Source organism: Eutrema salsugineum, unplaced genomic scaffold (genome assembly GCF_000478725.1).
Source record: "Eutrema salsugineum unplaced genomic scaffold, Eutsalg1_0 scaffold_3, whole genome shotgun sequence".
Classification (NCBI taxonomy): Eukaryota; Viridiplantae; Streptophyta; class Magnoliopsida; order Brassicales; family Brassicaceae; genus Eutrema; species Eutrema salsugineum.
In genome coordinates this window covers 8,425,644-8,441,383 of record NW_006256756.1, presented here as the reverse complement: position 1 = coordinate 8,441,383, position 15,740 = coordinate 8,425,644, and the positions used below count along the sequence as shown (strand labels likewise).

The following is a 15,740-nucleotide window of genomic DNA, read 5'->3' as shown; positions in this document are numbered from 1 at the left end:
AGGCTAGGGCGAATCTGGATTGTTTGGAAAGATTTGGTGAGGGTAACTCCCGTTTTCAAGAGTGCCCAGTTGATTACAATTCTCGTAAAACTGCATGGAGAGGACGATGAATTTGCGTGTTCGTATGTCTATGTGTCTAGTTATGAAAATGAACGACGAAGCTTGTGGGAAGACTTGAGAGATCACTCAGCCTCTCATATTCTGCGAAAGCTACGATGGGTAGTTATGGGTGACTTTAATGAAATTGCATCTTCAGAGGAACGTTCCAATGCTGATTCATTTTTGGGTTCTGAAGTTGGTATGGTTGAGTTTCAGGATACGATAAGAGATTGCAGTCTAACTGATATGGGGTTCCATGGGCCATTATTTACTTGGGGAAACAAACGAGCTATTGATCTTATCTGTAAGAAACTGGACAGAGTCATGGTTAATGATGTGTGGTTGATGTCAACTCCCTCGTCTTACTGTATCTTCGAACCTGGTGGATGCTCCGACCATCTCCGTTGTCGAGTTCATATTAAAACCAATACTTTAGTCGCAAAGAAAAAACCATTTAAGTTCGCAAATGTGGTCGTTTCCATCCCGTCTTTTAAGACAAAAGTTGCAGATTACTGGAGTTCAAAGCCACCCCTCTTCATCTCTACTTCAGCTCTTTTTCGGTTTTCAAAACATATAAAAGAATTGAAAGGCACTATCCCAACAATTTCGCGAGAGCACATGAATGACCTATCAAACAAAGTTAAGGAGAGTCATACTGTATTGTGTGAGCGACAAGAGATAACCTTGTTAACACCAAATCAGAGCAACCAGGAGATGGAGAAAGAAGCACAACAAAAATGGGAGCATCTCGCAAAATTAGAAGAAGGATACTTGAAACAGAAATCCAAGATGCAGTGGCTCAATGTTGGGGATCGCTGTACGAAAGCGTTTCATTGCGCTGTCAAAGCTAGGGAAGCGAGGAATGGTATTAGAGAGATCAGAACAGTCTCAGGGGAGATGATCACAGGTCAGGAGGAACTTAAAACAGAGGCTGCAAACTTTTTTGAAGCTTTCTTAAATAAGGAGCCACAAAATTTGGAGCACCTAGACGAGGAAGCAATAGCAGATCTGATAAATTTCAAATGCTCAGCCATGGACCAAGATCTCTTAATTCGGGAAGTGACTGGAAAAAAAATACAAGATGTCCTCTTTGCTATGGCAGGCGGCAAGTCACCAGGACCGGACGGCTACGCTGTTGAGTTTTACAAGGAAGCATGGCCTATCATCAGGAAAGACTTTGTCATCAGTGTTCAGTCTTTCTTTGCTAAAGGTTTTTTGCCTAAAGGCATTAACTCGACAATACTTGCTCTTATTCCGAAGAAAGAGGAGGCTATTGAGATGAAAGATTATAGGCCGATATCATGCTGCAATGTGTTGTATAAGGTCATATCCAAGATCATAGCAAATCGATTGAAGCTCATTCTTCCCCAATTCATTGCACTAAACCAAACAGCATTTGTTAAAGATAGGCTCCTTATTGAGAATCTGCTATTAGCTTCTGAGCTAGTTAAGGACTATCATAAAGAATCTATCTCGCCTCGATGTGCTATGAAGATTGATATCTCAAAAGCGTTTGATTCAGTGCAATGGGAGTTTTTACTTAACATCCTCAGAGCCCTGGATTTTCCTACTCAGTTTGTTCACTGGATAAGATTGTGTATCTCATCAGCATCTTTTTCTGTTCAGGTCAATGGGGAATTGGCTAGGTATTTTGGAAGCAAACGTGGCTTAAGGCAAGGATGCTCTCCATCTCCTTACCTCTTCGTCATATGCATGAATGTTCTTTCTAAGATGATGGATAAAGCTGCAGTGGATCGGCAAATTGGTTATCATCCTAATTGCAAGGATCTTAACCTTACACATCTCTGTTTCGCAGATGATCTAATGGTTTTCTCAGATGGCAGTTTGAGTTCAATGGAGGGGATCATTGGGGTTTTTGACGAGTTCGCTAAAGTATCAGGTCTACAGATCAGTTTGGAAAAATCAGCTGTATATCTCGCAGGAGTTAGGGACGAAATGTGAATCACAACTCTGGAAAGTGTACCATTCTTGGCCAGCACGCTTCCGGTTCGTTACTTAGGTCTTCCTCTACTTACAAAGAAGATGACCAAAGCAGACTATGCTTCACTAATCGATCGAATCAGAAGACAAGTGAACTCCTGGAAATCTCAATTTCTCTCCTTCGCTGGCAGATTACAGTTGATAAGTTTTGTGATATCAAGCTTAACGAACTTCTGGATATCAGCATATCGTCTTCCAAGAGGCTGTATTGATGAAATTGAGAGCATATGTTCAGCTTTCCTTTGGTCAGGACCAAAACTCAACACCAAAAAGGCAAAGGTCGCCTGGATTGATGGGTGTACACCGAAGAGAGAAGGGGGTTTGGGCTTAAAAACATTAGAGATGCGAACGATGTTTGTGTTCTCAAGCTGCTTTGGCGGATTTTAACTGCAAAATCATCTCTTTGGGTGCGATGGATTCACTCCAGGTTCATTCAAGGATCATCGATTTGGGCAATAAAAGATCCCACAAGCTTTTCACCAGGTTCCTGGATGTGGAAACAGATACTTAAAATTCGAAACAGAGCAAAGGATTTTCTGCGGATGGAGGTAAAGAACGGGAAAAATACCTACTTCTGGTTCGATAAATGGTCTTCACTTGGTATTTTGGAGGATTTGACAGGGGAACGAGGTCATCTAGATCTTGGATTGAATGCCAAGGCAACAGTCGCAACAGCTGTAAGCTCCCATCGGAGACGAAGACACCGATGCCCAATCTTTAATCGTATTGAAGATGAGATTGAAGCTGCTCGCACCCGCCACAAACCAGAAGAAGATGATGTTGTATTCTGGCGGTATAAAGACGATGAGTACAAAACAATCTTTCGAACATACAGAACTTGGGATCAGATCAGACAGGTACGATCTCTGGTTCCCTGGAGCAGAGTAGTGTGGTTCACATACAACACCCCCAAGTGTGCTTTTCAGGTATGGATCGCGATATTAAATCGTCTCCCAACAGGGGATCGAATTTTATCTTAGAACGTTAACTTTCATACTTCATGTGTATTTTGTCTTCATCTTTTAGAGAGTAGAGATCATTTATTCTTTGATTGTCCATATACTTCGCATGTGTGGACCGAGTTAACAAGCAGACTTTTTGGATCGGATTTCTCTTGTGACTGGGAGACTCTAGTGGACTTTCTCACTCACCAGCAGCAAAGGCTCCTAATAAGCTTCACGCAGAAGTATCTATTCCATCTCACCCTCTACCAAATATGGGGTGAACGAAATAAAAGACGGCACGGCGAACCCTCTTCTACCTCGACTCAGCTCATCCAGAGAATCGACAAGGGGATGAGGGATAGGTTTAACTCCATACGAATGCAAGGAAACCAAGTACGAAGACGGATACCAGCTTTAGATCGGCTTAGATCGGCTCACGATCTGTTTACTTAGATCCCACATCAGCTTAACTAAATCTTGTTTTAAATTTGTTTTTTTTTTGTTTGAATAAATTTAATATTCATTCAAGAAAAACGTAAGCTATTTCGTTGAGGGTACACCAAAACGGTGTGAAGTTGGAGTTTCTCTAAACGAATCCGTGTCTGGTCTACGAATCGGGTCACCGTTCCCGGGTTCCCGCTCTGTTTCCAACCTATTAGCTCTTTTCTTCTTTTCATGTACTCCAAAGTTACAGTCCACCGATGGACAGAGCCAGCGAAGACCGGAAGACGTCGCTGCGAGTATAAACACGAAGAGCGTCTGATAATGGAGAACGCCACGGTTATCACAATCTCGGAGCTACTCCACGGAGGCCGAGCCTTCACCGGTGCATCGTCGCTATCCTTCTCCGCTGGTACGCCGGCTTCCGAATCAGAATGTAGAAACCGTCAATCACGTGCCGGAGCCGTCGATTCAGACTCTAACTGTAAGTTTCTCGCACCGTTGAACCACCCAGCGGTTATCGTCGGGACGCTAGCTCTTCCCTCCGAAACCCTAAAGTGTCCAAATCGCTACTGCTTTCGATTCACAGACGGTGATTTGAAGACAATCTGCTGTGATATCCTTGGTTTTGAGATTCGAGCCATTGGAAGTAAGATTTGTGTTCAATCGTGGAATTTCCTTCCAATGAGGCATTTCGGTGGGTTTTTGGAGATTATCAAGTGGAAATTCGTGGATACCAGTAAGTTGCTTGATTCGTTTCCGTTGGTTCCTCCGCTGCGTTCATCGGAAAACGGTGACGGTAAGTCTCGTTATAGCGTCCATGGTGTGTTAGAGTCCATTAGCCCTGTGTCTGTTGTTCCTTGTACGGAAGAGGATTCTGCTGATTCTGTGAACCTTCCTGGGTTCTTAGTAAAGGTCATGGCCTGTGAGTGTAAAGAATGTAGTCGGAAAGATATGATTGATTCGATTGATTGTAAACACTCTTTTGAGAAGTCTGTCTTCGTTTACTTCTATGGTTCAGTGGCTGCGAGTTGGCACCCTGCGATAACGAAGCTAGTTGGGAGAAATATTGCTATATCGAGGATGACGAAGAAGTTGGTTTATATAAGCAAATGTGATTCTCTGTTGGTGTTTGTTACGACTGAGAAATCTGTTCTTCGTACACCTTGGTTTTCTAAGAAGCAGGTTGTTTCGAAAAGTGTTGTTGATAGGAGAGATAACTGCAGCTCGTTCCTTGGATTTGTCAAAGGTGTGTATCTGAAAGGGAAGCTTGTTGAGATGGATGAAGATGTCTGGCTTTTATTGACGGATCACATACAGAACAGATCCCACAGTATCCGAACTGGTTCCCTTGTAAGAAGTCCCTTCTTAGTTTCGTGTGTGATAGTAGGATCTTTGATTGTTTGACTTAATTTAGTTCAGATTTTTGTCAGAAATGTTCATTTTGTGAATACCAAATTTTCTTGGGGAGAAGTGCGTATACTTGGGGCATGCTTCAAGACCAGCATCACAGTTGTGTTATTTTCACCATTTGAAACGGGGTAAGGTTATACTATAATCAATGAATTATGGATGCTTTCTCATATGTCTGGAGATTATCCAGCTGGTGCTTCAGTTGTCTTGTAGATTCATGTCGGCAGACACCTCTGAGTCGATTTATCGAGTCTTTGTCCTTTCCTGCAAGATTTTGGTACTCTTTCTCTCTGATGGTTTTAGCAATATCTTATCATGCGATTTCATGCTATTTCATGACTTGTGAGTGACATAGCTGCAAAACGATGCTTTGCAGGACATTACTCGTTAGTTCATGCATCCAGAACATTGACGGAATGCCAAAAGACAAGGGAATTCTAAGATCTTGTCAGGTAACTGAAAGCAGGCTTGGTTATTTGTTTTGGTCCTGGCCTTTTCCGCTTTTCTCCCACATTATAGTTCTATCGTCTTCCTAATTTTTGTGAGGTGTTATCAGAGGGATGAACTGACAAAGATGTATGCAGAGTCACGAATACCGCCATCTATGTTTCAACCCAGGGTAAATTGGTAAATTCAAAGTTCAACAGTATAATGCAGCTTTATACTCATCTTAGGTTAATAATATCCATTCTAATCAGTTTTACTTTTTTTTAAAAAAAAAACTTTTTAAATTTGCAGTGCGGGCTTTTTACTGAGTTCTGCTTGCATGAATCACGCGGATGCAATAGTGAAGCGCGTGATTGCAACCTAAAACTGGTGAGTCTGTCGTTTTGTAGATCATGGTTGGAGTAGAGCAGGTTAAAACTTCTGTTTACTTGTGATGATTACTTTTAGTTCTCTTATCATGAATTGCACCTGTTCTTTTCTGCAAACAGGTAATGACTATCTCAAGTTTTGTCCACCACTACAAGGTCATGTTGAATAAATTGTTATCTCAGATTAAGAAAAATGACACCGTGTTTAGTGCTAGTAAATTCTTAAGTCATCCATCATCAACGCGGAAAAGATACAGTCATATAAACCCAAAGACTCTTAGAAGTGAAGATATTGGTGTCATCTTACTTGGAAAATTGAAGGTATGTTGCTCCTGATGTCAAAAGTTTTTAGTTTTAGAATTGCAAATATTGCTACTCCATATCGATGTTGTGCGTCCATGTCTCTCCAAGATATCTGAAGGCTTCCATGAGTACAATATTGTGCTATCTATTAACTCATCTTGAAGGCTGTTCTTAAATTATTGAGATGTCAGTGTTATTATGTCACATTGTCACCTTAATAGGGTATACATATTTACTTAATATCTGGAATATTTCTCTAGCTTTTGCTACTTAACAAGGCTTTTGTTTTTCTCTATTCATACTCTTATGTAGCTGTGACACTTCTTTATAGATCTCATCTTCTGGAATACTACAATTGCATGACAGAACAAGCAGCATTAATGTTCTGACGCCAGACCTACGTTTAAGTGATAGAAATGCCTGCAGGATATGTGAGGTCAATTTTGTACATCAAACTGCATTTCTTCGTTTATCTGGCACGTTGGAGGATACCAACTTCATTATATCGACTACTCAATTAATTTTATTTTATTCGTTGTAGGTTTCTGATTACTATCTCATCATTGAAGGACTACCTGAATCGATTCTCCACATGCCCCTTCCTCCGGAGCCATTTCGCTGTAGAACTGTTGCTAATCCTACTCCATTGGCCATAGAAAACACCTCGACAATGGTTTTGTATTTATCGTTTGGTGCTGCGAATTGCGGTAACGTTCTCATGGATTATTCTCCTGACTGGAGGCATGATCTCAATGAGTTCAAAGAGGGAAGGTTTCATCTATTTAGGGTGACCCATAAATTTCCAAATTTAGAAAAGGTATTGTTGTATTAATAGTAACCTCCATAATGTCACTATTTTTTTATTTCTTTTGTTGCCAGAAAGAAAAGCTGTTGTTTATGCTACTGATTTTTTAACAAAGGTCTTAACTGTTATGATTATCGAACTCGTACCAGGGTCATCCAGGAATGCCTGACTGCACCAGTGTTTTCATTGAGGTTGTAATCATTCCCTGGGAACTCGTTTGCACTGCCACTGAAGAAGACGCAGCTGCTCCCCAATTTGATGAAAGTAAGACCTCCCAAGAAGAACGTCCTCATAAGAGATGTAAAACTAATGCTGCATCACAGAGGGAAAGAGTATTATCTGCGCCGCATGAAATTTCCTGTCAGGTTACCGTCAGATGTGCTAGTAGTCACTGTTTGACCATAGCAGCAACTCTGTCTAATTTAAAGGAAAAGAAAAGTGGTAACATGCACAGTGTTAAGCGGGTGCTGTTAGAACTCATACCTGAATGCAAAAACTATAATGTAAGTAATAGTATCTTAATTACATTAATTCCCGTGAAATATGTATGCTGCACAAAGACTATTGACTGAAAAAATGATGATTTTGAATTGTTATGGTAGGTATTGCAGATTGGAGGTTGCTATTTGATGAAGCATGGCACTGATGATTCTTTTTGTGTTGGACGGTCTGGCATATCTAACAATGACAAAATCACTTTTACGCCTGAAACACGTTTATGGAGTTTGGAATTTTCTTTTGATAAAGTTTTCACCCATGACGGATCTACGGATGTATATCCCTTGCTGTCTTCTCAACCATCTCTTGCGGTAGAACAACGAAATGTATCAAGTCCGCAACCTTGTTCAGATGTTTCGCTTCTTCTGCCTTATGATGCAAAAAGACTCTTCTCAATATATATCAAGGACTTGGAAGAACTTAATAAGCCAGTCGCAGATGGAAAAGACAAAAATAATATTTCATGCTGCACGCAGGGGAAGATGATCATGCATGCAGAGCCACCTCGACTACCTCTTCCCAACAGCTTATTTCCTGAGGGAAAATTAGCTACTTTCAGAGGCGACGTAGTAGCAGTTGATGCTGTTGACTCTTGTGTCACTGATGTTCTGAGCAGCTATTGCATTCATGTTCTAGTTAATCATCAAAAGGTGAGTACATGTTATACTCCTTTCTCTATTTTTTTCTTTCTCTACTGTCTGTATTCTTGTACCTCTTATCTCCTCAACGGTGCGTTTCAGGTGAAGATTTTTGGTCCACTAAGCAGACATTCATATCTCACTGGATTTGGCCCGGGGGTGAATGCAACATTCTACCGGATTCTTGGAACGGGGTATTATACCTAAATAATAACTGTTGCATAATTAGCTTTAATTAAGAGACAAACTCATCTGAGTCCATTGCATTATTGTTTCTGTAGAGAGGAAAACAGGTTTCTGTTGTCATCTGCATCTTTTGTCAAAATAAACTCTCGAAAGGCATTCGATGGTCCAGTTTTAGACAAAGGTCGGCCCAAAATTTCACCCCAGGATTCCTCGAGTAACAAGGATAATCAGCAAGTGAACTTTGTCTGCAAGGTAATCTTTTGGTGGATTAAAAAATTTGTTTTCTACTTCCAGTTATGTGTACTGTTTTTAAGATCTCCTTACTTATATTCTTCGTTATCTATTATTTGATGTAACAGGTACTTTCAGTTTATCTTCTGGTTCTCCAAGCGGGATCTGTTGATCCCTCGGAAAACAAATGTGGGGAAAATCTAGATATACCACTTGCAGGATTCGTGGTAGGTAAGTCACACTTTCAATTATCATTGTAGGGAACACTAGCAGGGCTTAGAATAAGGCATAACTTATGACATATTGCCAGAAAGGAAAAATTAAGCCCAAATTATAAAGACATTCGCGTTTTGTTTTTAACTTGTGCAGTCCCAATTGGGAAAAGGCCTTCTTATTAATTAAATTATTCTACTAGTAAGATTGATTATATTAAACTACTACTACTTCTTAGAATTTCTCTTTGTCGTCTTCAATTTTAGATTCTTACGTATGTGCGTAACATCTTCTTAAGACCTTCTCATTGAGCACTCTGTATGTGTGTAATGCTGAAAGGTAGAAAAAAACATAGAAAGCTGTGTACGAGTCTATACATTTATGTTTCCTTAACGTTTGATCCTACTGAACGGATACTTAGACTAATTTTCTGCTCCTGAGTAGCTGTTTTTTTTTTATAACGTACTTGAAAACGTGTTCATTGATAAACTGGCTAACATTATATGCATTTGTATTAAATTCACTTGAGCCCATTTTTTCTCCATTGATGAGTTTCACTCTTCATGATTTAGATGACGGATCATCAACATTTCTTTGCTGGGCAAGTGGAAAAAGAGCGTTTACATTTCTTAGGCTGCACGAAGAATTGCCTGAAAATGCTGTTGACGTGGCCCAGTGGATTAGAAGTGACAAAATCCAGAACACCACAGCTTACCATCTTGGAAAAATAGTTCGGGTTCACAAGAAAATAGTAATAAAGTGCAATGGATCACAAATTGAAGCACTCTTTCAAGATATCGCCATTTCTGTTGCCTCAAATCAACTTCTCACCTCTTCAGAGGATGAATTCCTCAAGTCGTTGATTCTAAACGCCATTAGCGGCCCTATCTGGGTATGTTCGACCTCTTTTATCCTCCTTTGATTTGATTTTTCTACAGTGCTTACCGTTGTTTCTCTCAGGTCTGAGATTGTTACTCTTTCTCGGAATTAGATGGACAGTCGTATGTTGCTGAGTATTATTAAGTTTTTTTTTTTTTTTTTTTGAGTATTATTAAGTTTACTACAGACTAACTACAGACTAATCATATTAACGGGTGATGTTAATTTTTCTAGTAAATCTGAAAACCGGTCTTCTCTGTGTTCATTGTTCTGGTTTAATCAGGATGTTACGGCCAGCTCAATGGACATGAACATGATTCAGCATTTGGAGAGAAAACATTGTTTGGAGATTAAGACTTCAAGACTTGCGCTACAGAACGTTTGGGGTAATGAAGTATGTCGAGTGGATACGTTGGTACGAGCCTGGAGCCTACTCCAAAGTTTGATAAATACGTGATCATAAATAAATTCAAAACGTCTACATCTTCTTTTGATGGAATTAACCTGACATTAATTTTATTTCCTGGTTTATTCATTTTATTTAGTACTCTTGGATTTAACTCAAATGTAAATGAAAACAATGAGGATGTTTGTGAGAAGATCTGATCTTCTCATAGGCCATAGGGTTTCAATTAGGTTACTCTAATTGCATGTTGATAGCACAAAGATCTGGAAGTTAAAAAAGAGGAGAAAATTGCTGTATGGGTAGTTTTTAAGTTTTAAATTAGAGGAATAGGTAGTTTTTAAAATCAAGGATAGAGTTGCTTTTACTGTTTGTCTTCCCGCTAAGCCTCTAAAACAATTTTTAATTTTCAACATTGCCATTGTCGAAGTAAAAGAACTAAAATTTTTTGGTAAAGTCCGATTTGGTAAATTGATTACAGAAAATTATAAACCGAAGTTTACTATCATAAACCGAAGTAAAACCAAATGTATAATTTATCGACATCCCAACATTTAAATTAAAAATTAAATTTGGGATCCGCATCTGGACGTAGTCCATCTAGCATCTCCGGCAATCCATCTCCGATTAGCCTCCGAGTGACAGTTGTAATGGCGCGGAGAGTTAAAAAATTGGTTACGCGCAACACCGTGCCTCCGGTGTCCAGGCGAGTGCTCCGGAGTAACTCGAAGACAGCTCCGACAGAGCAGTCGCCCATACCGCCCATGCCACCGCGACGGAGTGACCGGGTTGAACATCCCATTCACGCGAGTCGTCTCAATCCACGCCGGCGGTGTAGCTCCAAAGTACAATTCGCTCTTCTTCTTCTAGAATGGCCTGCTCAGAATTCTAAAAGTAAGTTACTTTTATGAACTTTGACCTTGTATGAACTGTACTGGCGGTTTGTTAACTCAAATTAAGATTGAAATGGGCCGCCTGATTGGCCTGATTTATGTGTTAGCGGTTATGAACTCTAGTAGTGATGTCTATATATTGAATTCAAACGGTTGGATTACTCTTATATCATCTAGAAACAGTTACAGAAGTTTATATATGAGAGCATACGAATAGTGTAGTTTTTCCAGATCTCTGTTCTCTCCTTCGAACTCCTTCGAACTCTTTTCCCTCAAAATTTTCCCCTGGTTTGCATTTAACTGTTTCTCCAGAATATTATATCTTTCCTGCATTTCGGATTTGTTTTTTTGGTTCAAATACAGGAATGGAAGACGGAGAAGCTTCAAATACAGGGATGGAAGATGGAGAATATTCAAATAACCTTTCGGAAAAACTACCAAAAAGGGTCCTCGGCGATGGTTGCTACCCCGTTGGTGCTCGGTTGAACATATATTCAAAGGCCAATGTCATTGGCCTCCTTGTCGAGGCGTTAAAGGGTATTGAAGATCTTGAAAAGCTACTTCATTCCCAGTTTGGGAAGTTATTCCATCTACCTGTTGCAAGATGTTGCAACAGCGCCAAACTAGTCCATGCCCTTCTATCACGACAACTTGTGACCACGAAGAAACACGAGATTTGGTTCCTCTTTGGTGGACAGCCTCTGAGATATTCGATACGGGAGTTTAAGGAAATTACTGGATTGAATTGCAATCCCGAACCTGATAGCACATAAGAAGAAGAAGATGTCGGAAAGACAGGAATCTGGAAAGACCTGTTTGGAAGAGCGACCGCTATGAACGTGTTTGATGTGCTTGAAATGCTAAAGGACCCGGATCTACCCCGATGGAAACGGCTACCATTGGCCCTAATCGTTCTTGTCGACGGTGTTCTCTTTTGCAATAGCAAAAATCTGGCCCTCACCGAAAAATACGTTGAAATGTTGACTGACTTGGATAGGTTCATGCTGTATCCATGGGGGAGGGTATCCTTTAACAAAACAGTATCTCGTTTTCAAGCTCCGAAGGCAATCACGGATGCCGAGAAAAGGGAGAATCCTTTAACACGATTGCATCGTCAACTTAAACAAAAAACCAGTGCATCGCTACGGATTCCCTCTATCACTACAACTCATGGCCCTCCAATCTATACCAATGTTAGTTTCCAAAATTCCTCAACCTGATAACTTGAAGACTTTCATTGAAGATCCCGAAGGTTGTCAAAACGTTATCACACTATTGCATCTTGGGGACATACTTGCCGTGGAATCCGACCCTCTGGTAAATTATTTGTAGTATTATATTTAGTACTATTTGTAGTCTTATTTTGTAGTACTTGTTTTATAAGATAAGTACTCTGTGATTGTGTTGGTAATTTTGCAATTGTTTTTTTGTCTTAGTTGTCTGTGAAACAGATGGTAGTGGATGATGGTGACAATGACCAACAAAATGAATTGCGTTGGGGAGATGAGGTAGAGGATGCCGAAGTTGCATTCATGCAGGAACTCATGGCCGAGGGGTACAAATTCACACCTTCGGATTTTGCTGTAGCACCGGCACCTATCGTGGATCTTAGTGATGCAGAGGAAGAGGTTACCAATAAACAGGAACCGGAGCCATACACCCGACCGAAGAAGAAACTGAAAACTCATCAAACTGAAAAACGTAAGATGCAGAGGAAAAGAAGCAGGGGCAAAAACTCTTCTAATCTATCAGAAGATGAAACCCCTGAAAGTGGACAGATTGCAGCTCTTAAAAGATGGATAGTAAGTCAGAATGAATTGCTCCTTCGTAAGATTAAGACAGAGTTGGACAAGAGATTGGGCGTATACCAACAGGACAAAGAAGATGACGATGTACACGAGTCAAAAGAAGATGGGGAAGAGGATGACGAATGACAGAATCCAAAACAAGGTGGTGAAAAACCGGATGATGATGAAGACGAAGACGAAGATGGAGGTGAAGAAGGAGGTGATGATGGTGCACAGTCTACCGTACGCCATGATGATGGTGTACACCCCCAAGGTGGTGTACACCAGAAAGAAAGAGATGATGAAGAAGGGACCTCTACTTACTACACGAGGACCATTATTCTCCCACGGACCATGCATCCTTGAAGACTCCAGAAGCTTCGACGAAGACCTCTGAACCTGAACAAGCCAATTCAGGAACAACTCGTCCACCTACTTACTTCGTCAATCCGGATAAAGGTCCACCTTCTGGCCCCAACGAGGTGAGCTAATTGTTTAGTCAGCAGCTGAATCTATTAAGTTTCATAACGGGTGTGTACTATGCAATTTTTTTTATGACTTATTCAGGTGGATGTTGGTCGAACAAATTTGAGGTCAGGCACCTTAGTAGTCTACAAACCTCAGACTGCTCACCCATTAAGCTACGCATATAAGAAAAATGAAGCGCAGACAGATGCACAGGATGCACAGGTCAGACATTAAACTTGTTCATATGATATGCATGTGTATACAGTACTGTTTAGGTATACGCTAGGTATACGATTGATATGTTATACGCTTTATTGTTACGGTGGTTTGTAGGCTGTGGCTAATGAGGAGGACTCAAATGCAGCGAAAGATTACCATACTGCGCCGGAGGATGCAAGTGATGCTTCGCAGAAGACCCCTTGTACTCCAATACCCCCACAAGAAGTTGAGGGATCGTCTGGTGTAAATAGAAAAAGCAGAGGAACAGGAAGAGGAGGAAGAGGTAGAGGAACAGGAAGAGGAGGAAGAGGTAGAGGAAAACGCGCACGCGTACGGTCGGACAAGATTCGAGATATTTACACCGCAGATTCAAAGGTGAAAGCTCTATTTGTATCCAGATCGAAAGGTGCATACAAACCACTCGAAACAGTGTAACAAGACCAGTTCAAGGCATTCCAGAAGTTATTATCGCGTGAAAGAAACATGTAAGTTATATCGTATGCAAAGCAATTTATCCTTAAACTTTCATTGTTATCAATTACCAATTGCTCTCATTACAGCGACTTTTGCATTGTCACTGGTCATACTGTGAACAATCAATTCTTCCTACAAATTGCGAAGCCTACTGAGTGGGTTAACACGATGGTAAGTATATAGTTAGTACCTACTGAATCTTTAATTATCTGTATTATCTGTTATTTATTTTTTTTTATTCGTCAGCACATGCAAGTCATAATGGCCATGCTTTGGAGACGTAGAGATGAAATATACTTGAAAGACAAGGTAGCATTTGTAGACACCTTGTTCATATCCATCATCGGCAACTACTACAACGGTTTCATATCTGGAGACAAAAATCAGTATGACTGGGGGAAAACCATTCAGGGCATTGTATTGGGAAAACCTGCAAAGTGGGCTAATCAACGTTAGAGACAAATGTTTCTACGGTTTGTGGACGTTGTCTACGTCCCGATGAACTGGGGGTCTGAGCATTGGGTGGGCCTTGTAATTGACTTTAAAATTGGCAACATAAAGATTTTGGACTCATTCATCAGTCATAATGATGAAGCGGATGTGGAGCAGTATATGGCGTCCGTGTGTCAAAGTATGCCATTTATATTGAAGCGTTATTTGCATAGCAAATTAACGGAAGGCCTACAAACCACCACTTACACATGGAGTCGTTCGGAGGGCATATATCAGAACGCGAGATCCGGTGACTGTGGTCCATGTGCGGCCAAATTCTTAGAGATGCATGCTGCAGGGCTTGGAGTGGGGGATATGGGTTTGATAACGGACGATGACGTTGACAGGTTAAGGGAGAAATACGCCATGGACTCATACGAAGAGTTTGTTGGGAATCCGGCTGTTGCCAACGCTTAGGACGAATGGTGAACTTTAATGTTGAACTTGACAGTTTATGAAAGGTGTATTTGTTGGATTATGTGTTTGATAATGTTTAGGATGTGGGTACATTTGATAATTTATATGCGTATACTTTAGTTTACTTTAGTATTTATTAATTGGTGTGTCAATACTTTGTTCCCGGAATAATTTGGTATCCGTACACCATTATACATTTAGGTGTACAGCAAATACATCAAATGGGTGTACATCAAAAAAAAATTGTTTATACTTTACTTTACTTTACTATTTATTAATTGGTGTCTGAATACTTTGTTCTCGGATTAATTTTTTATCTGTACACCAATATGCATTTAGATGTACATCAAATGGGTGTACAACAAGAAAATTTTGGTTTAGCCACCAAATTTACAAACTCATTTACAATCTTAACGGTAACCGCATTTGATGTATACGCTCAGTTAGTGTGAATTATAAATAATTATATATATGCAACATAAACAACCGTTATCCTCACAAATCCTAAACCGCACTTATTCCATCTCCATAAACAACCGTTTTCTTCAAAAATCAACCTCACAAATTAAAAGAGAGGGCGATGTGATGCAGATATCCGTGATTGTCAATCCCCTCTGATGGCGCTACCCGACGAACTATTGGAGAAGGTTCTCGCATACAGTTGCAACTCCGTCCAACAAATTTTCACACTAAAGCAAGTTTGCAAACGGTTCCAGGCCTGCACTTTAACCAATAATTTTCTAGCATCGGTTGATCCCGTGGAAGATGTATGAGGAGGATGTATGACGCACGCAATCCGGGTTTGCTGTTCATGAAGGGGATGCAAAACTACTTCTGTCGTGGAGACAATTGTGGCATAAAACAGGTGTTTATATGTATGGGATGTACATGAAAGCAGTGGTCGAAGACCCCGTGGGTTTAGAGTATCTTTCAAAACTAGGCAGAGGGGCGATGAGGAGAATAATTCGGAAAATTATTGATGGAGGTGAGCGTGGTTATGTCAATAATTTGCCTGAAGAATTCTCGAAGAAGAGATTTGAAACTAATGCTCAGTTTGCATCCCTTTGGTCTTGTCGCTGTGGTGTTGCCAATGCTCAACTTGATTGGCATGACGAATTGTT

General features: G+C 40.4%; 1 protein-coding gene across 5 annotated transcripts; it reads left to right on the top strand.

The window, feature by feature from the left end:
• Positions 1-3,755: 3,755 nt before the first annotated feature.
• On the top strand, positions 3,756-10,098 carry LOC18014291 (CST complex subunit CTC1). 5 transcript variants are annotated; one of them, XM_024154400.1, is made up of 17 exons: positions 3,756-4,284; positions 4,507-4,838; positions 4,908-5,026; positions 5,101-5,175; positions 5,275-5,350; positions 5,455-5,517; positions 5,637-5,714; positions 5,834-6,034; positions 6,348-6,452; positions 6,558-6,833; positions 6,971-7,324; positions 7,424-7,969; positions 8,060-8,151; positions 8,239-8,395; positions 8,503-8,605; positions 9,160-9,479; positions 9,750-10,098. In XM_024154400.1, exons 1-17 carry the CDS (start codon positions 3,810-3,812, stop codon positions 9,921-9,923), a joined length of 3,546 nt encoding a protein of 1,181 aa, XP_024010168.1. In that variant the 5' UTR covers positions 3,756-3,809; the 3' UTR covers positions 9,924-10,098. The 5 variants fall into 5 exon arrangements, 3 of the variants coding, with proteins under 3 accessions (XP_024010168.1, XP_024010167.1, XP_006397154.1); XR_002898782.1 differs by having other exon boundaries at positions 3,756-4,838; positions 8,503-8,601; XM_024154399.1 differs by having other exon boundaries at positions 3,756-4,838; positions 7,433-7,969.
• The last annotated feature ends 5,642 nt before the right edge of the window (positions 10,099-15,740 follow it).